The following is a 26,313-nucleotide window of genomic DNA, read 5'->3' on the forward strand; positions in this document are numbered from 1 at the left end:
ACCTTCTACTGCCATTATTATGCGTCATGCCTCCACTATTAATATACACATGGAACTCTTAACACCTACAATATTTGCATGTAGCAGCACGTGCTATCATAGAGTGCATTTAGTAATTTTACACCTATCACTATTGTTATATGATATGATATTGTTTCCATTACTGTGCATCTCTTCCCCTCTCTCCCTCTCTCTTTCTCTTTCTTTTTTATCATTATTGTAATTCAATTGTTATTTACGACATCTATTGCACGTCTGTCCATCCTGGATCACTCCTCAGCTGCTCTTCCTGAGGTTTCTTTCATTTTTTAACCCCAATACAGGGTTTTTTGCTGGGAGTTTTTCCTTAGACAATGTGAGGGTCTAAGGACAGAGGGATGTCGTATGCTGTAAAGCCCTCTGAGGCTACTCTGTTTAAGTTTATTTTTTAGTAGTTTCACTACTGCATAAGTTCTTTTTCATACAGTTTTTTTTGGTGTCATAACTCCAGTCTTGTTCATGTGTCAGAGTCTTTGCACATGACACAAAACCTGCCCTTATATAGTGTTTAGCAGGCATCACCTGTGCTATAACAGGTGACTTAGGATCAAGTGGGATTCATCACTGAGCACACCTGGTCAGAGCAGATTTGGGTGGTTCAGAATGTTTGGTGCATCTGGACTGCTCTCATTTTTTCTCCTACCAGAAAATTAAGACAAATTTTAGAGAATGTTGCTGCATGAGGCCCAATGTGTGTGAATGCTGAAAGCAACATAAAATAAATCACAAAGCATTGCTGGAATTCAGAGAATCTTGAGGGGCAATTGCATTGCACTGCCAAAAAAATCTTTATGTTGAAAAGGAGAGTTGCAGAGTTGGAAGTTGAACTGCATCCACAAACTAAAAGCTGAAATACATTGTTAAAAAATCTTTTTTAAGCAGCAGACACCAATGCGGAAAATGCCTGTGAATCTTGAGAGTTAAAATAATTTGCAGCACATTTCTCATTATAAGGGATTCTTAAAGTGCAATATACTGGACTGCTGAAACAACTGGAAGTTCAAAAGTAAAACTTGCAGAGCTGAAAGCTGAACTGCAATACCTAAAGAACCTACAAGCTGAAAATAATTTTGGAATCTTAAGTGTTGAAATGAATTAATGGAAAACACTGAAAGAAGAAATGCCTTGTAAATCAAAAGCAAAAAAAAGGAAAAAAAAAAGTTGAATACAAATATAAATATCATTAAGAAGCATAAGATTTTGACATTTGAAATTAGGGATGGGAGAGACATTTTTTTAGATTAATCTAGATACGGACCCAGACAATTCGTCATCAATTCAGAAATAGGATGAAGTGATGTTGACAGAACAAAAGAGGCAGAACGCAACAACAAGAGCAGTGCAGCACCCAGGCAGTAAACCTGTAATTCATCTTCACAAAATGCAATCGCTGCAAGCTTATTTTAATTTTATGTTTTAATAATTACATTTAGGAAGCAAACGTGAGTTATACTGTTCATACTTTCTACATCATCACCCTGAGACTAACGTTAGCGGAGTGGAGCAGCAGTAATATGAACAAACACGACTAGCTAACCAGCACATGCTGCAGCAGTGAACAATTTAAACCAGCTCTTTGGTGAAGAAAATGCTCAGTATGCTCTGTCTGTTTTATCTCAAAACCCCATGCACTGGGAACACACAGCATCTTGGGTTTTTTTTTACTCTAACCTAACTACAAACCTGAGAAACTGTGTGTTTGTAACCATGCTTGATGTTGGGGCTGAGTACATCTGCTTTTTTGGTTATTTTATTTTGATTCTGTCTCCAAAAAACGACTTAGATTCGCTGCTCCACCATCAGCTGACAGTCAGGGGAAATACAGAGTATAGAGCATTTCGCATCATACTCAATTTTTGGAACAGTGGACTGAGAAGCCATGACTGTTTAAGTAAGTTTTTTGTTTCTGTCGAGTTTGAATGAAGTGTTTGAATATCATTTCAGCGATTGGAAACTCACTGGAGAGCTTCTTCAGGATCACTAACATAAACTGGCAAAAGCGGCCACGGCCAGCAGATGATCACTGAGTATTTCTGTCACCTAACACTGTATTTTATGTTTTTGCCATAGCTTTAGGCTGTGGTGGTGATATACAGCTTATAGGCACTCCATGCACAATAAGGCATGTGTTATTCATAACATACTGTTATGAAGTTTGTCATTTTTCTGATACTGTAGTCGAACAGTGAAGCAAGTATTTTCAGACGCCTTTACTTTTTGTAAACAAAGCTGTGTTTGAGATGCCCACCTCCACGTGCTGGCAGGTTTGGGGAGTATTTGGGGACTGAGCATCAGGAGCCCGGGCACAATCCATCCTTGTACATATAGGCACTGCAATACAGTGCCCCAAGGATGACGTTTTTCTGTAAGCCACTGGGAGGCCAACGTCGCCCTGGTTCCCTCGTCAAAAAAGCCTACAGGATCTGACCACTGGATTTTGGACCATTTCAAAAAATATGCACCTGAAGGACTCCAAGATGGTGAGAAATAAGATTATCTGGTCTGATGAGACCAAGATAGAACTTTTTGGCCTTAATTCTAAGCGGTATGTGTGGAGAACACCAGGCACTGCTCATCACCTGTCCAATACAGTCCCAACAGTGAAGCATGGTGGTGGCAGCATCATGCTGTGGGGGTGTTTTTCAGCTGCAGGGACAGGACGACTGGTTGCAATCGAAGGAAAGATGAATGCGGCCAAGTACAGGGATATCCTGAACAAAAACCTTCTCCAGAGTGCTCAGGACCTCAGACTGGGCCGAAGGTTCACCTTCCAACAAGACAATGACCCTAAGCACACAGCTAAAATACCGAAGGAGTGGCTTCACAACAACTCTGTGACTGTTCTTGAATGGCCCAGCCAGAGCCCTGACTTAAACCCAATTGAGCATCTCTGGAGAGACCTGAAAATGGCTGTCCACCAACGTTCACCATGCAACCTGACAGAACTGGAGAGGATCTGCAAGGAGGAATGGCAGAGGATCCCCAAATCCAGGTGTGAAAAACTTGTTGCATCATTCCCAAAAAGACTCATGGCTGTATTATCTCAAAAGGGTGCTTCTACTAAATACTGAGCAAAGGGTCTGAATACTTATGACCATGTGATATTTCAGTTTTTCTTTTTTAATAAATCTTCAAAAATGTCAACAATTCTGTGTTTTTCTGTCAATATGGGGTGCTGTGTGTACATTAATGAGTAAAATAAAAATAAATAAATAAAAATGAACTTAAATGATTTTAGCAAATGGCTGCAATATAACAAAGAGTGAAAAATTTAAGGGGGTCTGAATACTTTCCGTGCCCACTGTATAACTGTTGTTTCAAAGGAGTATCAGTGAATCACAATGAATTGAGCGTGTAAATAGCATACCTGTCTGGTAGTAGGAATCTGCCACACTGGGTTGTGGCTGTGCAGCAGCAACTGCCGCTGTAGCAGTGGGCTGCTGGTAGTACTGCTTATTGTCGTAAGCCACAGCAGGAGCTGTAGACCGGACATAGGAGTAGGAGTCCTGCAAAAGAAAAAATAAAACAAAACTGAAGAAATGGCAGCTCAATTCTTGGCTCTCCCTATCCAAATGTCCAAGAGTTCTTTGGAAAGACACTGAACCCCAAATTGCTACCATTGGTGTTGCGTGTGTGCGTGGATGGATGAATGTGAGGCAAATTGTAAAGCGCTTTGATTAAAGGTGGGATACTAAATTCAGTCCATTTACCACTTAGAGCTAGTGAATAAAAACAGAATTTCTGCTCAAACCAAAAAGTTGCCGCTTAATGTGATTGTGTTGCACTGATAGGTTCTGTGCTGTGAAAATGTACATTTATCATGTGAACTTTAGAGTGAGGGTAGTTTCCAAACCATCCAACCAATTGTTTGCAGGGAAGTTACATTTATTGAGAGCCCCAACCACACGTGCAGTGACATTTAACTACTTCATTAAGATTCTAGAGAACACTCCGCTTGTGCTCAAAGCTCCAAAAATATTTTATATATTTGAAAAACTCAACAGCAAATTAAGAAATCATGACCCGGTGACTCAAGATAATCTAGCAGACCTTGTTGTGAGCAGTTTCATGTAGGAACTGTTTTCTTTCTACCAATCTGCACCCAGCAACTGTATCACTGCACAGTAGGAGGCATGCTCATGGTCTAGAGGCCCGTGCTCGTGATAGCGTGAGAATTAAACATCTATGGCGTCCTCCTCAGCTGAGCTATAAGGTTAGCTAGTTCAGTACACACTTCCCTCTGTGTGGTGATTCCACTGACAGGTGTATTTCGTTAGAAAGAAAGAAGTTCCTATATAAAATTAATCACAACACGGTTCATGGATTGTCTTGAGTAACCAGGTCATGATTTCTAGAGAGAGACATTGCTGTTAAGTTTGTTGAATGTCTTTTTTAGCACTTTTAGCAACACAAGCTGAGTACCATCTAGTTCTGTTATGCTGGAGTGAAGGCAGACATTTCTACGGCAGATAACTATACAGTTATATCAGTTAACCGTTGACATTCCTGATGTTAAATTTTCAGTTTGTCAGGTTGCCTATGATGTGATTGTTTGTAGTGCAACTCTCAAGGTCTATTTCATCAAATCCAAATGAGTTATGTTTAAATACTATTTATGTAATTAATGATCAGATGCAATCACAAAAACAGCATTTTAAAATGCTTTAGGGGGTTCTGCTGAAGACTACTGCAAAGTTTCAACTTTTAAACCCGTTCAAGATCTTAAATGTCACATACGGCAATTGTGAGATATAGCGATAAAAGCAACACATTTTTGCGAAGATTTTAATTTGTATGTTATGCAAAGATATACAACCCCAATTCCAAAAAGTTGGGACACTGTAAAATGTAAATAAAAACAGAATGCAATGATTTACAAATCTTTTTTGATCTATAATTAGTTATGTACAGTAAAAAGACATGATATTTTATGATCAAACTGAAAAACTTTATTTTTTTCACAGCCCATGTAGTTATATCCTTGATAAAGTCATGTATCATGTATCATGTGTCATGCAGAGGTCAGAGACAATTTTTTTCAACCTTGCCTGTCTTGTGATTTCTCCAGATTTTCTGAATCTTTTGATAATATTATGGATTGTAGATGATGAAGTCTCTAAATCCTTTGCAATTGCATGTTGAGAAACATTGTTCTGAAACTGTTGGATTGTTTGCCCACAGTTTTTCATAAACTGACAATCCTTGCTTGTGAAGAACTGAGCTCTTTGAAGATGCCCCTCTGAACACTCAGTTATGATACTTTAATTTGTTAACACTAATCTGTTTACCTGTGGAATGTTCCAGGTGATTTTGAACATTCCACAACTTTCCCAGTCTTTCGTTGCCTCCCGTCCAAACTGTTTTGGAACTTGTTGCAGGCAAATTCAAAAGGAGAAAATATTTTACAAAATAAATAAAGTTTATCAGTTCCTGTACTCAATGGAATATGTTTATCTAACAATAAAGCAAGGAATCACTTTGTGTGCGTGTTTGTGTTAGTGTGTCCTCCCCATATCTTGAGAGACCCAAGTACGTGCCATGTCAAATTTGGTGCGATTTGGCCATGCGATGCATTCATTATTTATTTCCGAAAAAAAACAAGTGAACTGGCTCTGTAGCTGTGTGCAGGGGTGGGGGCAGGGCTTGAGACTCTGCAGAGTTGAGCATATCCTCATCTAAGTAAGCATGGATTCTGCACAGTAACATTACATTCAACAACAAATTAGGAAAGAGACACCGACTAATGTACACTGTAGTAAACTCAACATTTCAAACTTCAGTGATGTAACTTTCCTAATTAATGCTTCTGCTCCCAGACCCAAAGAACTGCAGAACTCTGGCCAACTGTTGATAATATGCTGCTCCACTCAGCAGAGTTGTGTCAAAGACTGTTTCACTAGTGTCCCACTGCAGCTCAGTGACTGCACTTCATGCTGGATATACTAATGTTATAACTGAACTCTTCTTCAGACCCCTGGAGTCAACAAGCATAAGCAGAGAGCCTACAGAATAAGCATCTCTATGCCATTGCAACTCTACACTGTGTGAGTATGCCATACCAACAGATAAAACTAATAACTTAACTGCCAGCAAAATACCTACCTTAATTAAATCCATGCATTACTTTGTAATTGTGATAATTAAAGCAAGCGACTGATACACTTATTTGATAATTAATGTTTACCTACTTAGTGTATTTCAGCGGACAGTCTGACTGCGAGTAGCCATGACTTTGGTGTGTTTTAACGGGCAGATTTAGTGATTTTGGCCAAACACCATCTTGCTTTACTTTACAGCCACCCTCCAACTGAGAATGTTGGAAGGCTATTTGCAATTTTGGAAGAAGTATTCAAAATATTTTTTTCCTGAATTAAAGTATTAACTGTTAATAGTAAGACTATAAATACCATGTAAGTAAGTTACCAGATTTAAATTGTGTCAACAATTAAGTAAACAACAGGCATTATCAGCATTTACTTAACATCTGTTTAAAGGTGAAGCTCTCAGTTCTACTCTAATACTGGAGCTAACCCAGATACCATTTTACAGGCTCCAGAGCATCAGCATTGATCAACAGCAAATAACTGAAGCTTTGGCAGTTCGTTGGTGGCAATCTCTGTTAATTTAAAAAAGACTGTAATGTACATGGCTTCACCGTCAGCTAAGGTCTGTTTCACACAGCACGCATCAGCAATGCATGAGCAGTGCCTAACCTGTTGTTTTTAACATGTTAACAAGTTAGAGCTAACATGTTCACAAGTTAGAGCATTTACACTGCCCAACTGAGCAGTGCTTGACAGGTGTGTCTCAGCTGCAGCACATCTAGCTCAACAATTTTTTAACGTATGCAGCGTGGGTTGGTCAGCTGATAGAGGCACTAAAATTGGTGTTTTGGTGATTATATTGACTCTACACTACTTTTTACCGCAGTTTAAAAGTCTCTCTATCACAAAGATGATGAAATACAAAGCTGTCTGTTTCACTCCAACTTCCCTGCTTCCCTATAAAAAATAAAAGCCCTCTGACAGAATCTCTGTGGACAGAATCTCATAAGTTGCTGACACAATAAATTTTGTTTGAAAACATTGCATTGTCAACAACACGGCAGGACTGTGTTGTCAACAATGCATGAGCTGCACTGCTGACGCATGCTGTGTGAAACGGGCCTAAAGGAAAGCCCAGGATCCTGACCCCCAATAGTTTTACTGACAGGTAAACAACAGTTACACAATACAAAAATCTGTGTTCGGAATTCGGAATAGTCTGAAATAAAAAGTGTCCACCTTACTGTGTAAGATATTCAAATTTGACTTCTCTGCACTGCAGGGAAGGGCTCGACTTGAGGTGAGCTGCTGGGAGGCTCAAGTGTTTGCATTCTGATGCATTTTTATTATCATGGACAAAAACAAACACAATCACAGCAAACTAAATCTAACAAATCTAAAAGATTAAGATGGATTTTTTTTCCCCCAACAACGCTGCAATCACATTTGCTGTCTGGAAAAATCCCTTAAATCCCTAAACTGACAACTGAATACCTACCTAGTTAACAAATAGTTGTTTATTCTGATCCAGTCCTAATGGAAAGTTTAGTGAATAATAATGCATCATATTTTACTGTGTCATATTTTGAATGTTAGAACTTGTGAGTAAAATTGGAATCTGAAACCTAACCAGTCACATCTTACCGTCAGGTAAAAGTGGTAAAAATCTAAATAGTAAAATGTTTTCCTCTGAAGTAGAAGTAGAAATACACAGTAGGTAAGTTGCATACTGATGAGATGCAAGTGCTTTCAGATCTTTTTAAGAATTATTTTGGGGTACAGCAAGATAGAATAGGCAGTTTATGATTTCATATTTTTTATTTCTAAAGATCATAATTTATCTTTAGCACTTTTGAGGCGCAGTGTCGAGTGTCAAGTTGTTGGAGATAACTGCAGGCAGGAAAAAGCATTCAGTCTGTTCCAAGCAGACATTTTAAACAGGAACTGTATTTGTTAATGTAAAAGAGGATTTGCAAATTAGTGCATTTTGTTTTTATTTACATTGTACCCAGTGTCCCACCTTTTTTGGAATTGGTGGTTGTAGATGATCAGAAGTCAGAAGACCAGACCTGATTTGTTTTCCCTCATAAATTTTTTAAGGATGCATTTTAAAAGCGTTTTGCCTGAGAATAATGTGAAAACAAAATTAGCATGAACACATTTTGGCAATAATGAAGAGTCATAAATCAGTTTTCTGCAACATTCACTCATATTTAGAGTCATTTTGAACAACGGCTGCCACTGCATTCAGGGGTTAAATTTGCAGTGCCCCCCATTTCCATATCTTTTCATGACATGTACAGGGTTGAAATACATATCCAAATGCATAAAAACATGTTCCATTTCAAAATTCCAGATTATGAAGGCAGAACATCTGGTCCCATCCCCCACCCTGAATAACCCCCACGTGAATAACACGTGAATTCAGTGCAGATATCAAAAATGACAAAAAATAGGTGTTAACAGTATCTGTAATCTTTTAAGATGACTTGAAAGGAAAAAAACCTTATGGAATACCTGGTAGTTTTGTGAGGTGACTGGTGGTGGTGGTGGAGGGACTTCAGGCTGGCGCTGAGGGTAGCCGTAGTCAGTTGCAGTGTGGGTTGGCTGGTATCCTCCATAAGCTGCTGCAGTGGCAGCTGCTACTGCAACAGGCGCAGGCCGCGCTACAGCAACTGTGGCTGCAGTGGGAGCATAGGCTGCCGCCACAGTGTGTGCCGCCACAGGTGCTTGATGAACTGTGTAACTGGCCACTGTGGTGGGATGTGTGTATGCTACCCCTGCAGCTGGCTGCTGACTGGTAAGGTGACACAAAAGACAAATGACAAAGGTTAGCTGGCCAATTGCAGCTTAGTGGCATCCCTCCTATTGAGGGTGTGGTGATAATTTCAGACGATGATATCATCACGTCTCCACTAGAGAGAGGTATATCATGCATCATAGTTCACTACCTGGTGGACCACGGTCCAAGTCCGGACCCAGAAACAATCGTGTACGGACCCGGATCTATAATCCATTAATTATTAGATGAATTTGACGGGATACTTCAATTTTGACCGGTGCAGCTTTTCTAGTGTTCACAGCAAACACTAGAAAAGCTGCGCCGGTTAAGATCAGGAAATGAACTGACCAATCGCATACGAGTTCAACCATCCCACATGATGCTACTCAGCCAATCAAGTCTCTGCATTCCAGGCAGTAAACATAGCGGCACAGTCAAAAGTTAAGAGGCAAATGACAGATGAAAGGATGACAGAAAGACAGAAAGAATGATAAAGAAAGTAATAGAGAGAGAGAGAAAGACGATCAGACGAGTAATCGAGTGATTTGGAGGCGGGGAGAGAAACAGACGATCAGAAGCAGGGAAAGAAACAAGACGAGCGGAAGCAGGGAGAGAAACAAGACGATCATGTGAGTGAGTCGGAAGCAGGGAGGGAAACAGAAGAACGGAAGCAGAGAGGGAAACAAAGACGATAAGACCAGTGAGTTGGAGACAACAACAAAAAAACACAAATGGCACTATCTAAGAAAAGAAAAGTTGATAGTGAAAATAGAGCTTTCAATCCAGAATGGACGGACTCATTTCTGTTCATTCTTCCCTCCCACAGCACAAAACCACTGTGTCTGATATGCTCAGAGACTGTAGCGCTCATTAAAAGTGGCAATGTGAAGCGCCACTATGACACAAAACACAAAGATTTCGATTGAGCATACCCGCTTACGTCTGAGCTGAAGTCACAGAAAATAAGCAGACTCAGAGCCCAGTATGATCAGTCCACCAGGATCTTCACCCACTCATTCACTGCCCAACAACGTGCTCATGAATGTTCAAGACAAAAAAACATTTACCGGGGGGGAAACAAGCACTATGTAACAAAATAAAGCAAATACGTATGTCAGCATCATCAGCCCCAAAGAAAAGTGAGATATTAACACAGGATGTACTAGCCCAGCTGCATGAAGCCATCCATGAGGCACCATGTGTAGGCTTGGCTGTAGATGAGTTCACTGATGTGTCTGACAATGCTCAGTTGTTAGTTTATGTCAGGTTCTTCAACAAAGACCAGAAAGTGTTCTGTAAGGACCTGCTAGATGTTACTCCCCTTCAGACAAGTACAAGAGGAGAGGACATCTACCTGGCCATTAAGGAGAGCGAGGAATAGAGCCAAAACAAGTGGTTTCTTTCACCACAGATGGAGCCCCTGCCTTTATAAGGAGAGAGAGAGGAGCTGTAGCAAGACTGAAAGAAGACAATCCTGAGCTCATTGCATACCACTGCATAAATCACCAGTCTGTCCTCTGCTCCACCCTGTCAGATGAGCATTAAAATACACCTGTCAGTGGAATTTTCTCAGGGCATCCTCTTCCTATCAGCATCGCATGCTCAGGGAATTCTTCAGAGATGTTGAAGCAAATGCTGATGATCTTTTGCTGCACAACAATGTGAGATGGCTCAGCAAAAGCAGGGTTCTGGAGCAGTTTTGGTCCATCAGAAGGGAGGCAGCAGCTTTCTTGGTAGAGCTGAAAAGTCAGAAGGCAACACAGTTTTTGCTCTTTTTTGTTGTCCTTTTTCTTAAACGTGGTTTGAGAAGAAATTAAATTGAAGTTGTCTCTAAATCCTGCTACATCTTTTTGGCGTCGAAGGAGGAGTTGAGGAGTCTCACAGCCTGGGGAAAGAAGCTGCTCTGTAGTCTGGTTTGTTCGGCAGCAGATACTTCTTATCTTTTTCCAGATGGCAGCAGGGTGAACAGGCTGCGGCTGGGGTGGCTGCTGTCTTTCAGTATCCTTTGGGCTCTATGCAGACATCTCACTTCACCGAGGTCACTGATGCCCTGGAGATGGGAACCAGTGATGTTCTGGGCAGTTTTAATCACTCGCAGTAGAGCCTTCCTGTCTTGGGCTGTGCACGAACCATGCCAGTTGGTGATGCTTCCAGTCAGTATGCTTTCTATTGCTCCTCTGTAGAAGTTATCCAGGATCTGGAATTTAGCCTTCTTAAGTTTCCGTAGGAAGTAGAGCCTTTTTTGTGCTTTTTTAACCTGGGTGGTGATGTGTGACGATCAAGATAGGTTCTCAGTGATAGTTATTCCACGGAACCTACAGCTGTTCACTGATGTAGACAGGGGTGTGTGTCTTTGCCTCCTTCTTTCTTAAATCAACAATCAGCTCCTTGGTTTTACTGACGTTGAGCAGTATGTTGTTCTCTGTGCACCACTCTGCAAGATTTCCTCCCAGTATGAACTCCCATTGTTGTTTATAATACAGCTAATGATGGTGTCGTAGTCTGCATACATCACAATAGAGTTCTCCTGATGTCTGTGAGTGCAGTCATGGGTGTACAGTGTGAACACGAGGGGGCTGAGCACACAGTCTTGGGAGGCTACTGTGTTGAACACTATAGTAGGTCTCGCTCTCATATGCAGCATTACACTGAATGCACTAGTGCTGCAAAGCTTGCTGATTTTCAGTGCAGTGCTGCCCATTTCCTTTCTGTGTGAAGTTGAGAAATAAGGCCGTTCCCACTGGACGAGCCACGGCCTCAAGGTCTGTGGCAGTTCTCAATCTGCGCCAATAGTTGTAGTGGCTGTTTTATTTTTACGTGAGCAAACCTTACAGATTCACCAATAATCTATATTGAACAATACAGAATCTATGTTAGATATGATATAAATGATCTGCTGATGATAAATGAAAAAAAAATGTGTCCCATGTTTCCACATATTTGTCAGCTATGTTTAAACAGAGCAGAGTGCTCTATTTGATTTAAAAACAGTAGGGGAGAAGAAAGACTTGCTCACCGGTGTGAAGGAATACGCTTCTTGTGTAAACGGCAAGGTGACAGCTGACAGGCAGCTGCACTATCAGATATCTCGACACTTTAACTGGTGTTCAACATAAGTACAGAGTTTATTTACCTCACTAAATCAGCAGCAGATACACACACAGCAGATATTACTGAAGTTGTTAAGGCAAAAACACCTGGTGCTTCTGCTGGTAACATTCTGCCAATAGCAGTTTCAGTTCTAAGAATATGAGATCTGAAAGGAGAAGAGGGAGTGTGACAACGCCTGGACGTTGCGAAATATATGGTCATATGACCATAGTTTATAAAAAAAATACATCTCAGTGAGGATACAAACATTTCATATACCAGACATACATGTAGGGCTGGGCGATAAAATGATAACGATATCAAACGCAAAATAACTTTTCCTTTATTGAAATATAAGACGTAGATAGAACATCGATAGAATGCATTCTAGCCGTGTTTTGACAGACAACACGGACAGCCAATGAGAATAGAGCCACAACGAACCAAATGCAGTGAACGACTTTGATTCTAGAATACAGAGTGTTTGACAACCAAGTCGTATGTGCTTCCACAGGGTTTCATTATTGCGGATCAAAGAGCTGATGGTCCGTCAGCAGTGCAGTGAGATAGAAACAGAACAGAGCGGAGCTTCTCCTCATATCAGTTGGAAAGTGCCTTCTTTAGACATCTAAAGACTACTTGTTCGTTTCAGGTTTAAATCGGACTTTGGATGGAATTATTTAGAAACATTATCTTATTTTCACCCTTTCTCTAACTGGGAATGTTGGCAAGCTGTTGACAGCTATAGTAGAAGTAGGCGTACTCAAAAGTTGTTGTTTTTTCCCTGAGTAAAATGATTAATAGCAAAGACATGTCACAGCAGTTGAAGTCAGAGTCCTGCAGTCAGGAGAGGTTGGCTTATTATCAGCACAATGGGCTTAAATTTACCTGAAGTTTGCTTAAGATGGAGCTTTTCATTTTTATATAATGCTGGAAAGTTTAAAAAATAATAATCAATCATATGTTGAAACTGATGAAACTGTGTCAGTGAACTATGAGGGCAAAGTAAAATGTTTGATTAACGGTGATATTGATTTAAGGTATGAGGTTCGGACCTTTGCTGGGAGGAAATTTTAGTAACTGGACCTCTTTGAATTTTAGTTGAATAGGTCTGCCAGTTGGTGATGCATGTTCTACAGTACATTTTGTGTTCAGTGTCTGACAGAAAATAAACATTTAGACCAAAATTAACCTAGGAGTACAGGGGAACCTTGAAGCTCGACAGAAAGAGTGATTAGATGTATATCGTAATATATATTAATATCGACTGATATGAAAAAAATGATCGTGATAAGACTATTTTCCATATCGCCCAGCCCTACATATATGCATGTGTAACCCACATTTGATCCATTCATAAGAGATTGCTGTCACTCTGGGCTGCATCATGAACTTGCATAAAGCAACCATTTACATTTTTTTTTAATTCACACACTCAAAAGAATGGTTTCATATTCAACCTTTTTGGTTGCAGGCTAGAGCCCTAAGTGTAGGAAGTGGTGTAATGATCCATTGATATCCATCAAGCAGTAGGGCTGCAACAACGAATCGTTAAAATCGATTATAATCGATTATTAAATGTGTTGGCAACAAATAAAATTATCGATTTGTTGTGTCGCGCGATTTTTACGTCACATGCATGCCGGAGAAGCCGGTGTTATGAAGAGGTATGGTGGAGGCAGAGAGAACGTTTCATCCGAAAACTTCGATAGTTGGGGAGCACTTCACGTCACGCAAAACGAGGAAGTGCGTTAGCTACAAAATATACAAAAGTGACACAGCACAGCACAAGAGCATGACAGTTATGATGCAGCATCTAAAGTGAAAGTGAGGAGGAGGAGACCTTCAGGGAAGGTAAGTCTTGACAAAAAACCACATATGTTCAGTTTAAAAGTAAGGAAAGGTAACAGTATGCTGTAAAAGCTGTCAACATTTAGTTTTTTAAATGTTCCATATTTGATTCTGTAGTTATTTATAATTTAATATTATTTTGACAGCTCAGGGATATTTAAGCAACCACCTGTTTATGCACTGCACTTTTTGTACTGTTGTCAATGATAATCTGTTTTTGAATAAAGTGATGGGAGAAAAAAAATGCTAATTTTAGTATTATTTCTATTTTTATTTTTTTAAAATCCGAGTAATCGATTAATCGAAAAAATGAATTGACCAATTAATTGATACCAGAATAATCGTTAGTTGCAGCCCTAATCAGCAGTGTGGAAAACTTTTGGATATCGGACAAAATATGGTACAGCCCTAGTAGGGTATAAATACAGCTGCAAGGATTGGCACAAACGTTCTTCTTTGCGGTGAAACAGACATTGTTGGACCTTTTTCTAACCATGGAAGAAAATAAAACTTTATCACATTTTATGTTCTAATGCATTTGTAGCACTTATGTTTGATCTTTGGGCTATGGATATGCTGCTGTTGACTTTATTGATGCATTTGACTGCAAAAAATATTGTGCTGCTCTCTTTCTTGACCTTTCAAAAGCTTTTGACTTAGACAATCATGTCATCCTGGTGGATAGGCTCTGTAATATCGGGCTATCTGGTCATGCTGTAAGTTGGTTCACAAATTACTTGTCTGATAGAACACAGTGTGTCCAGTTTGCTGAGGTCTTCTTCTGCCTTCTTCCCTGTATTAAAAGGCATGCCCAGGGCTCCATATTAAGTCCAGTGTTGTTCACCATATATGTGAATAATCTTTGTGACAATTTATCAAATGCTGCTTTTCATTTTTAGGCAGATGACACCGTTATCTCCTGCTCATCCCCCTCCGCAGTCCAAACTCAATGTTTCTGCAGTCTGCCTTTGATGTTGTTCAGTCCCATTTGACTAAACTCAAGCTTGTTTAAAATTCAGACAAATCTAAAGTCATGCTCTTTTTAAGTGAAAAAAAGCTCCATCTTCTCTTCCTAAGATCCTAACTGTGCAAGGAGTTGAAATTGAAATGGTAAACACCTATAAATATCTTGGTATTATTATTGACCAAACTTTGTCATTCAAACCTCACATTGATAACTTTGTTTCTAAGCTGAAGATCAAATTAAGTTTCTTTTTTAGGAATAATTCCTGTTTCTCACTTCAGTCAAGGAAACACTTGATTTCGGCAATATTTTTACCTTTGTTGGATTATGCTGATCTGCTCTTTATGAATGCACCTGATCAGTGCCTTAAGAAATTGGACACTGTTTACCACTGTGCTTCACATTTCATTACTGGCTGTGGATACCGTGTACACCACTGTACATTGTACGCTGCTGCCAACTGGCGTTCTCTGTCTGTCTGCAGACCGTCACACTGGTCGATTTTTATATATAAGAGACTACTTGGGCTTGTTCTCTCTTATTTATGTACATACTATATGTGTAAAAACTAGAATCAATACGGCCTGCGGTCCCGCAGTCCAGTTTGGCCTGTGTCCCATAGTTTGGCCTATGTCCCATTCACTAACGTGGAGGGGCAGGCTTTACTGCAGACAGACACCAGGGGGTGAGCCAGATTGAAAAGTTCACTGGGGGGAGCTGTCATGTCGTCAATCTTTATATGTAGTCTACGGGCAACATAGGCGACTGTCTACACTCAAAAATGTAAATTAGGTGGTTTGTCTTTTTTTTTCACTTTACATAAAATACGTTTGTTAAGTTAAATTTTTTTTTAATAAAGTCTACGTAATTATGTCTATTTCTATCTTTACATAATATTGATGTTTTTAATCACAAAGCATTGTTAGCTAACTTTAACATGAACCAAGTCATTTTTTTCCTTCTTTTTTTCCCCGCCGAGCCACACCAAACTGTAAACATTTGTTAATTTGGAATACCATACCGAAGTTGGTATATATATATATATATATATATAACGTTATACTCTTACTACTTATGTTTTTACTGTTAGCTTACTTGTCAGTATTAAGCTCTAAATATGCTGCTTTGTAACCGAGTCAAGTGTTATCCTATCGTTTCTGTCTGTACTTTCAGATATGCTTATTTTACTGGTGACTAATCCCTCTCAGTCGTCTCACAGCAGTTTAAGTTACTGCAGTGATACAAACCAAATCATTTCATGCTGCGGCTTCATAATAAAAGCTTTCCAACAGCGATTAAGCTGGTTCACAATAAAAGTGAAGCAGGTACAGGAATAACTACGTGTTTGCATGCAAGTAGAAACTGAGTTTTAAAAAAACAATATATTTGCTGTTATTAGGTTAGCAGACCAATAACATAACTCAATAACACCACTCTCCGATGGTGGACATGGGGGAAGGGTCAGACTAAGAGCAGTTCAGAGAAGACCATGATGAAAGGACGTTCTCAGGATATGGGTACCTCCCCGAGCGTCTGGTGGCCAGGCCCTTAGGGCCCCATGGGGCCCGGTTGGGCTCAGCCTTAAGAAAATAGATGCCACGCCACCCTGTGGGCCCACCACTCGCAGGGAAAGGAAGCATGGTAGGGTGCCTTGTGTGCTGGGTGGCAGACAGAGGCGGGACCCCAGGCTTGTCTGTCCTCAACTTGCATAATAGTTCTAGGGACGTGGAATGTTACCTCTCTGGTGGGGAAGGAGCCACAGCTGGTGTGGGAGGTGAAGCTGTACCAACTAGATAAAGTTGGACTCAACCCCACACACTGGTTCTGCATCCATACCCCTGGAGAGGGGCTGTGTTGGAGTTTACCCCAGGGAACAAGAGGGTCGCCTCGATGCGACTATGTGTCGCGGAGAGGAGGTCGCTGACTGTGTGTGTGTGTGTGTGTGTGTGTGTGTGTGTGTGTGTGTGTGTGTGTGTGTGTGTGTGTGTGTGTGTGTGTGTGTGTGTGTGTGCTCCAAACGTCCGTTGAGAGTACCTGTTCCTTTTGGAGTTTCTCGGCTGTGCCCTGGAAAGGGTGCCGACTTGGGACTCCATAGTTCTTCTAGGGGACTTCAACGCTAACGTGGGCAATGACGGAGAAACCTGGAGGGGTGTGATTGGGAGGAACGGCCAGCCATCTGAACCCAAGTGGTGTTTTGTTATTGGACTTCTTTGCCAGTCATGGATTGTCCATAACGAGCACCATGTTAGAGCAAAGGGATGTTCATAAGTGCACTTGGTACCAGAGCTCCCTAGGCCAAAGATCGCTGATCGATTTTGTAGTCGTATCATCCGATCTACAGCTGTATGTCTTGGAAACTCGGGTGAAGAGAGGAGCAGACCTGTCAACTGATCACCACCTGGTGGTGAGTTGAATCAGGTGGCGGGGAAGGCTGGTGGACAGACCTGGTAAACCAAGCATATATTGAGGGTAGGGCAGCGCAATATGGCCTAAAAATAAAATCTCCAATTTTTTCACACTAAAGCCTATTACGATTTTAACAGATTTATTTTCCTTCCTTAAAACAAACTACAAATGACAAAGAAATTACTCAAAACTATTTTTGCTTTTGATTTAGGCATTAAAAATTAAAGGCAAACTCAATATTCCTTCTGTTAATATAGTAAACTTAATTTCCTTTTGGGGGTTAATTAGCGAGCTGCAACCTTGTCTTTAACACTGAAGGCTGCAATAATTTCACAAAACACATTTACATAAATTCATTTGTATCATATCTTTAGCAATATGCAGCACAACAGTATCAGTAACAGCGTTTAGTGTGTTTCTACATCACCTGCACTAGTTTATATTAGTTACATTGAGGGTTTAGAGAACAGCAGCATTCTTCTAGAGCTGCCAATAGCCCAACAACACTCCAAGTTAGAGAATGGGGTAAAGTAAAGTAAGTAAAGCAAGGCAATTGCGATGGGACACCAGGCCCCCAAATCACTAAATCTGCCCCTGATAACAACAATAACAGCACAGAGCAGCTAGATCAGGCATGTCAAACTGGTCCACAGGGGGGCCGGTGTGGCTGCAGGTTTTGTTTCCAACCAAGTAGCAGCACACCAGACTTGACTCATTTAATCAACTGATCTCCGTCTTCAGACAGTTGATTGGTCAAACTGTGTGCTCTTGGTTGGTTGGCACAAAAACCTGCAGCCACACCGGCCCCCCTGTGGACCAGTTTGACATGCCTGAGCTAGATAATAGGTCTGTCACTGCGCTGCTCTCACCCTGCTCTGATGGATCTATCGATCAGCTGTGTGACCAGCCAGGTGTGATGTTTGTTTTTATTAGGCCCACTTTTTGAAAATAGTAAAATGAATCACTTGGGCTCAATTACTTTGGTTCGGACAGGAATGTGTGGCAAAAGCTAGTATCAATATGCGTACACACACAAGGCGCACAGTCTTTTTAAGCACGTTTCACAAAAACAAAACAATAACTACTTTTGTGCATTTTCAGCATTTACTTTCTAAACCAGCTGCTGTTGGATATTCCTTCAAATTTCCCTCTTTTGTATATTGGGACCAACGTGACCCCCGTTCCACCGTGGAGATTAGGCACGTGGTCGGTGGGCTCTAAATTGGGAGAAATACGGAAGAGATGGGACGCTGGGAGGACATGGACCAAGGTGACATGGGAAAATCGGGAGGGTTGGCAACTATGCTTGTACCTCCTAAGGATTAAGATACAGTGTACTTTGCCATCCTACGCAAACCTCACTAATGTTCAGGCCTGGCAGGGGTCCTCTAGTCTCGTTAACATTGTAGGGAAACACTGCAGATTCGCAACAGGTCGCTGTCCTGTCATACAGGACACAGCGGGAAAATGCTTACACTAGTGTAGGCTGCTTTTTACCGGCTGCTTGTGCATCTCAGAGTGAGACACATTTTTCCCCTCAGCTGCTGCCTCGTTATGAGATGATGAAATAAAGCGGTTGTGCTGCTGCCTTTAATTGCAACAGCCTTAAATAAACTTGGCAGCGGACTGTGGTTTGTTGGCGATCCGACGGCGCAAAACCAGTTCCAAATGAATGACCAGACTCTCTTTTTTGTTAACATATGGTGGAGGCGTGAGGGTGAACTGGGAATGTCTGGCAGAGGCCCCTGTCCACAAGATCTTCAACTCGCACCTCTGGAGGAACTTTTCGTGCATCCTGGGGGAGGATGGGGACATGGAATCCGAGTGGTCCTTGTTCAAACCTCCATTGTAGAGGCGGCTTCTAGAAGATGTGGTCAGAGGGTCATTGGTGCCTGTCGTGGTGGCAAGGAGGAGTGGTGAAGGCGGCCTTCAGGCTGAAAAAGGAGGCTTTCTGGGCTTTGTTGGCCGGGGGGTCTCCAGAAACAGCCGACAGGTACCGGTTGGCCAGAAGGGCTGCAGCAGAAGTGTCTCCAAAGCAAAAATTTGGGTGTGGGAGGAGTTCAGGGAGGCCATAGAGGAGGACTTTTGATCGGCCTGCAGGAAGTTCTGGCAAAGCGTGAGACGTCTCCGGAAGGGGAAGCAGGGCTTGTCTCAGGCTGTCCTCAGTAGGGGAGAACTGCTGACCCGGATGGGGATACTGTCGCACGGTGGAAGGAACACCAAGGAACTCCTGAACCCTGCCTTTACATCCTCCATGAAGGAGGCAGAGTCTGAAGACTCGGGGGAACCTTCATCCATATTCCTGGGCAGAGGTCGCTGAAGCTCAAAGCATCTCAGTGGCAAGGCGCCAAGTGTGGATGAGATTCACCCTGCAATGCTGAAGTCTATGGACATTGTAGGGCTGTCTTTGCTGACAGGCCTGTTCAATGTCACGTGGAGGTTGGGTACGGTGCCTGTGGAGTGGCCGTATGGGGTTGTGGTTACCATTTTCAAAAAAAGGGGGGCCAGAGGGTGTGCTTCAAAATCAGGGTATCACATTACTCAGCCTCCCAGGGAAAGTCTACTCCAGGGTACCGGAAAGGAGGCTCCGACCGATTGTCGAACCTTGATTTTAGGAGGAACAATGCAGGTTCCGTCCGGGCCTTGTATTTAAAGAACATCCAGCGTTAAAAATAAACCCCAGAGTTGTTATTCAATAATTGCATGACATTCTAAAGGCCAATGAGTAATCATGTTAAATAATTGTTAAATAATCGTGATTTCAATATCAATCAAAATAATCAGGATTATTATTTTTGCCATAATTGAGCAGCCCTACCATCTATGTTCCAGTCCTCTACTATGGTCATGAGCTCTGGGTAGTGACAGAAAGAATAAGATTGCGGATAGAAGCAGTCAAAATGAGCTTCCTCAAGAGGGTGGCCGGACTCAGCTTTAGAGATAGGGTTAGGAGCTTGAAGTACAGCCGGTGCTCCTTTGTGTTAAAGCTGAGGTGGTTCGGGCATCCGATCAGAATGCCTCCTGGGTGCCTCCTGTTGGAGTTGTTCTGACATGTCCTACTGGTGGGAGGCCCCGGGGCAGACCCAGAACACGCTAGAGGTATTACATATCTTATCTGGCCTGAGAACGCCTTGGGGTCCCCCAGGAGGAATTGGAAAGGGCTGCTGGGGAGAGGGGCATCTGGAGTGCTCTGATTAGCTTGTTGCCCCCTTGACCCGGCCTAGGATAAGCGGGCGGAAATGAATGAATGAGTGTTGCAATGTTTCAAGTGTTGAATGATGGTGCGTTGATGATTCGTACTCCCTCCTGTCTGGCCAAAGTGCTGCACTCAACAGGAATGATCAAAACTTGCACCTTAATTACTCTCTCTTGCTACTGAATAGCGTATTTATTTGAAGATCCTTGATCTACAATATGACCTGCTCCCAAAATTAACATTTTATACAAGCATTGGGAGGCCCTAGTGGCTGAGACAGAGAAACCATTGAAACCTATTACAAGTCAGTGTATCATTAAAGGCACTTTAAACTGTTTAGGTAAAATAGGCACATCTTGTTGTTCAAAAGCACGGCTTGTGTTAAAATTTTGAAACTCAGATCCTGGTTGTGATAGTCTTTATCTGCTCCCTACTTCATTGATCTGCAGCTTCATAGTGCAAACTAGACCTTCAGATCAAATGCTCTTCTGAACCCTAGTCGCAAACTTAAATCAGACATTTTGGAAAGTCTGGCTGAGCAAGTTCAAGGCATATCCTTCACACTTGGAAATAGAATCTGTTGCAGAAGCCTTAATTAAGCACCATCCATGTTTAAGAGAACAGGGATCTGCCAGTGGTTTCTACAGATGGAAGATAAGCTTAGAGTACAACATGGCAAACTATAGGACAGAGCTTAGAAACTTGGGTTGCCTAGAACTGAGCATTAATTCCCTTAAGCACAAACCAGCAGAAAGATGTCAGCTTGCCTACGATGTCAAAAAACCCAGAAAAGCAGAGGTAAATTTTTGTACTCCCTATCCTGCTGGAGAGATACAGGATAGTCTTGAAGGTGAAAGACTGGCATTGTTATCTGAAGTCACAAGGAGACATAATGATAAAGTTGTCAAAGAGAAGGTGGCCTTTGAATACAGGGGGCAAGAGGCCATCAGAGACAAGCCAATGATCGTAGAGTTCAAGAGAAGATGGCCAGGACTGTTCACTGTGGCAGAGGTATGAAATGCATCTCAAATTGGCTATAATCAATATCTTTTGTCATGTGCTACATAATGTTTTAATTGTAAATTGCAAAGAGTGAAAAAGTTTGATTGCAGGATTCAAGTATCTTATGGAAATGACTACATTTTTATATGCAACATTTTGTGTTAAGTGTGGTCATGGTACTGAAAACACTTGAGTTGTTTAGAGCATATTCTGCTTTACATACAATCTTTTGAGAACATCTCTACTGAAGTCTCTCAGTACCTCAGGCAGTTACAGGATTGTACCTAAATAAGAAAAATGGCAGAAAATGGGAAACCCTTAATCTAAGTTTGGATGTTTTAAAAGGTACCACTAATACCACTGTTTGTGGACGTAATTTTTTTTATGTGGAAGCAGAATTTGTAGGGATTACTACTGCTGTAGTCTGTTCTCAAAGTTCCTTGCACAACTTGACCAACACAGTGACCAAGTCATCAAGGTGTTCAAGAAGAAGGGAGGCTCTGCAGGGAGAAAATTTGGCTGCTATTGGCCCCAAACGCAGAGGTATGTTTTGAAGACATTATGGAATTTGAATAAGTCGATGTAAACTAGTCTGTATTGTCAGGAATAGGGAATAATTAACAGTAAGAAACCAACAATCACACCTGTGAACACGCCCAATAAGTATAGAATTGTCAGGTGATTGTTGCTAAAAAATAATAGTTCCTGTGCTTCTTTCAAATAAATGCCTTGCAATTCAAACACTCATCAGTGACTGAAGATGTGTTAAGGGATCGCATTATTGACATATGGAGTGCTCTGCTTAGCCTCTTGCCCCCGTGACCTGGCCTTGGATAAGCAGCTAAAAAATGGATGGATGGATGGCTGTTTAATCAGTAGTTGGCTGCCTTATCAATAGATTATCATTTAATCATAACTAATAAGTCAAATATGTTGGACCATTACAAAATTGTTTGATCCACTGACTTGATATATGCTCAATGCTCAGAGTAGGCTACATTAGGAGTTAAAATAATAGATGAACAAGTTACTCAAATGATAACCTAAATCAGACAAAAAGATTTATATAAATTCCTTTTTGTATATAATGTCTTTGTTTTTTTTCTAATTACAAACTACATGTACTTTAAGTACTTTATCTCATACCAGTATTTTATATTTTATTTTGACATATTTTAAAAGCATCTGTAAACTGAAATTGTTAGGTATTTTTGATACATCTGTGCCCATTTCTGATCGTCGATTTAAAGATTTTCAATTGGTTAAATTCTTCATGGTTATTGAATGATTAATCATTAACATCCCCAATTTGGAATGAGCAAAAGACATCTTGCTTTGCTTACATAAACGATGACATTTCCCTGAGCCTCACTAAAACTTGAGGTCCCACCTTTTAGATTTATTCAGTAGTGAGGGTTGTGAAATGCTTGGGTTAAAAAGTTCACTATTGGGATGTGAAAGAAAACAAAAAAGGAAAATGCTTGACTCTTTTTCCTTGCCGAATGTAGTGGTTATTGTGTTTGCCGACATAACCATTTATGTGCATGTGAGGAATAGTTGGTCATTTTGTACAGGTCAATACAAATGTGAAGCATATTATGTGTGTAATCCATGTGCAGTCTTATAGTATAACCGTTCTTTTCTTTTAGAATGAAACAGCTGAAAAAAGGAGGGAATGCATCCCCGGGCCCTTTGTATCAACCTGAAGAAAGACCCAGACATCCTGTTTAAAGAATACCTGGTAGGTCATTTTAATAGTTAGGTTTCTACCTGTATTAAACCAAATCCATGCAATCTACCAGACCGGAAACACCAAATTTCCCCACTAGGTGTCAAACGTGACTCAGCCACTTCCAAGAGGAACATTATGTGTTGAGCAAATGGGCTATCCCGGGGTTCCTGTTTACGAGCCACTCTGCATTTCTCTCAAAAAAAATCAAATGGTTGAAGCATGTATATCAGACCAGACTTTCAAAACCAGAAATCTACTCAAGTCTAAATTCTACTTAACATTTATTAACGAGGTGGTAGCTGGTGGTTGTGCACAGGAGTGCATTATATTGAAAAGTTTTTTTCTAATATTGTATCAACCACATCAATATACATGAAAATATTAGGAAACTTGCTGACACAATGTAAAGAAAATGGGAAATGTCCATTTTTATTAAAAGTAACAAAAAATTATGGCAAGTGCTTTTTGAGTGTACTACGTATCAAATTTATCTCTAAAGAATTAACTACAGTCACCCAGCAATACACCTTATTTTTAATCACATAGCACTGTTTGAAGTATCATGCTATTTTCATTAAAGGGAAAACTGAAATGTAAATGTTACTCAATTGAATTCTACAATATCTGTCTGTGATTTCATGGTTTGTCCTTTCTTCCTCTTCTTTGAAAAGGATGCTTATATTGCAGTTGCTCAGAGGGAGCTTGAACATCTCATCCTTGGCATCTAACAGCATCAGCCAGGTGATGCCACCACTCCTCCAGTGGATGCTGGAATAGTGATCAAGGGTGCTGAAGTTCTGCGTGAGTTGGGAGAGATCACCTCTGCATGTGCACTCTTAATAGGTGTAATATACACACTGACCCTCAGTTATCCTCAGGAACTAAAAGCCTTTGAAGTACTTTAGAAGCTCTTCCTTCAACTGGATTTCATGTATACATGAGCCAACCACTGATTTGATGTTGTGTGAAATAGGCAAAATTACATTTTTGGCCAAAACAAAACAAAACAAAAAAAATACACTCATAAATATGACTTGCCATTTTTTTGGAAAACTAAAACCATCCCCACCAGGAAGATTTTTTTTGTGACATCACTGCACCAAAAGCAACTGCAGGGAGATTGGATGGGATTGTCAGGCCATGTTGCTTATATTACATTTATATTACATTACATGTTATTCACATGCAAGCTAAAATACACATTGACAGCAGCAAGTGTGTTGTTAGATGGTTAAAACAATACTTAGATTAAAAAAAAAAAAAACATTGAAAACTACATGCCTATTGTATTGTTGGACCATAATACAGACCAATGATGTTTTGTACTTTTCCATTGTTGGATGTTTTATGCTGCATCAAGGCAGTTAACAACTATTAGTGAGACCATTTTGCACCATTTTGAGGTATAGTGTATTTTATGTAGGACTGCAACTAAAAAATGTTTTCAGTATCTGTTAATCTATGTTAGTCAGTTTGGCTTCGGGAGACTGATTGACATTTCTGACCATTTCCTGACATTTCCCAACAAAATCCACAGCCTAAGGATATTCAGTTTACTATTTATTATGTATTACATTTTTAAATTAAATTATGTATTAAAAATATTAAGATTGAGAATTTCAGGTTTTTCAAAGTTTATTTTTTAGTTGGTTCAATTCAAAGTCGCTGTGTTATTGTAATACAAGTTTATTAATTAGATCAACTTAACATATTTACTTTTAACCAACCTAATACAATCATGTGGAACGGGTTGACAAAATAAATTTAAAGTCGACATTTAATTTTTTTTTTTTTTTTTTTTAAGTGTAGGGTGCCATCCCAAGGGGGGTGCCAAAATTGCACCCAGAAAAAAAGTTCAATTGAGTCTGATGTCCCTTAACAGAGTCTAACAACCTATCAGTCAAAAAGCCATTGTAATAGGCTAGATATTAGGAGTATACATACTTTCTACTCTGTAACCTACAATCTACCTCGTAGAACTCCCACCTTATATCGACTGCCACTACACTACTGAGGAGTGTATATGAAGAAAAAGAAAATGAAAAAAAAGTCAAATCCTTTCTGAAGTTTGCAGGGGGAGAGCTAATTAGCAAGTAGCCATTGGCTGCAAATTAACAGCTGACGGAGGTTGTATTGAGTTACAATGTGATTGTATTGTATTATATTTTGCACTGTAATAAACATATGATTAATTATTATTTATTAAACTATCCAGAATAATATATGAATGGAAAGCTCCGTCAAACTTCAGGTAAATTTAAGCACATTGTGTTGATAACAGGCCAGCCTCTCCTGACTGCACGACACAGACTTAAACTTCGGCTCTGTGCTATTGATCATTTTACTTAAGAAAAACAGTTTTGAGTAGGCCTACTTCTCCTATAGGTGCCAACAGCTTGCCAAAATTCCCAGTTACAGAAAGGTTGAAAATAAGGCAATGTGCCTGTTAGGGCTGCTTGATTATGGAAAAAATAATCATGATTATTTTGATTGATATTGAAATCACAATTATTTGACAATTATTTAACATGATTACTGATTGGCCATTAGAACGTCGTTGAACAGTAACTCTGGTGTTTATTTTTAACACTGGATGTCCTTTAACAATTACTGTATCAATAACAGCAAAATACATTTTGAATTGGGATCAAGGATTGTTTCACTAACTCAGGAGAGACTCAGCAGACAGACTTCTCCATTACCTGTGTAGAGGCAGCTGAGAGTGTCACTACAATGAGAAAAGCTGGTCCGCCTTAACAGTCCACCTTAAGGGAGCCTGGTCAGTTTTACCAGTGGGAGGCTAACTCAGCTTGCTAACTTCAGGGCTAACTTCTGCCACTTAAATCAGCAGCTGGCTGGTTTCACATCATCCTCTCTGCTCCACTCACTGTCATCATCACATAAACATACACGTTTGCTCTCCCCGCTCGTGTTTGTTTTCTCTCTCTCTCTCTCTCTCTCTCTAACCCCAACCCTTGATTATCTTGTTTTGAAAATCAAGGGACACCAAAATCATAATCGGAATTAAACTCCAATTAATCGCCCAGCCCTAGTGACTGTATCCCCAGGCCCACAACTCACTATATCTGCCCCTGGTAATATGAGAGCTCAGCACGAGCGGCTGGATGAGACACTGAGCGATGCATCCGTTATTTATTATTTATAATTTATATTATTTCGACAACTTAGGGATGTTTAAGCAACTGT

The 26,313-nt window shown here is 40.5% G+C and overlaps 1 protein-coding gene across 3 annotated transcripts in view; it reads right to left on the reverse strand.

Moving 5' to 3' along the window:
• zfr (zinc finger RNA binding protein) overlaps positions 1-26,313 on the reverse strand; it is a 57,936-nt gene that overhangs the window by 29,611 nt on the left and 2,012 nt on the right. For all 3 annotated transcript variants that reach the window (XR_015776507.1, XM_042488369.2, XM_042488370.2), the window contains exons 3-4: positions 8,601-8,880; positions 3,407-3,545 (exon numbers count right to left, since the gene is read on the reverse strand). Coding sequence is in view for 2 of the 3 variants with exons in the window: in XM_042488369.2 (XP_042344303.1) it covers positions 3,407-3,545; positions 8,601-8,880 (419 nt within the window). In the remaining variant the exon portion in view is untranslated. The remainder of the gene's footprint in view (positions 1-3,406; positions 3,546-8,600; positions 8,881-26,313) is intronic.

Source organism: Plectropomus leopardus, chromosome 4, assembly GCF_026936395.1.
Source record: "Plectropomus leopardus strain MGB_pleo_1.0 chromosome 4, ASM2693639v1, whole genome shotgun sequence".
Lineage (NCBI taxonomy): Eukaryota > Metazoa > Chordata > Actinopteri > Perciformes > Serranidae > Plectropomus > Plectropomus leopardus.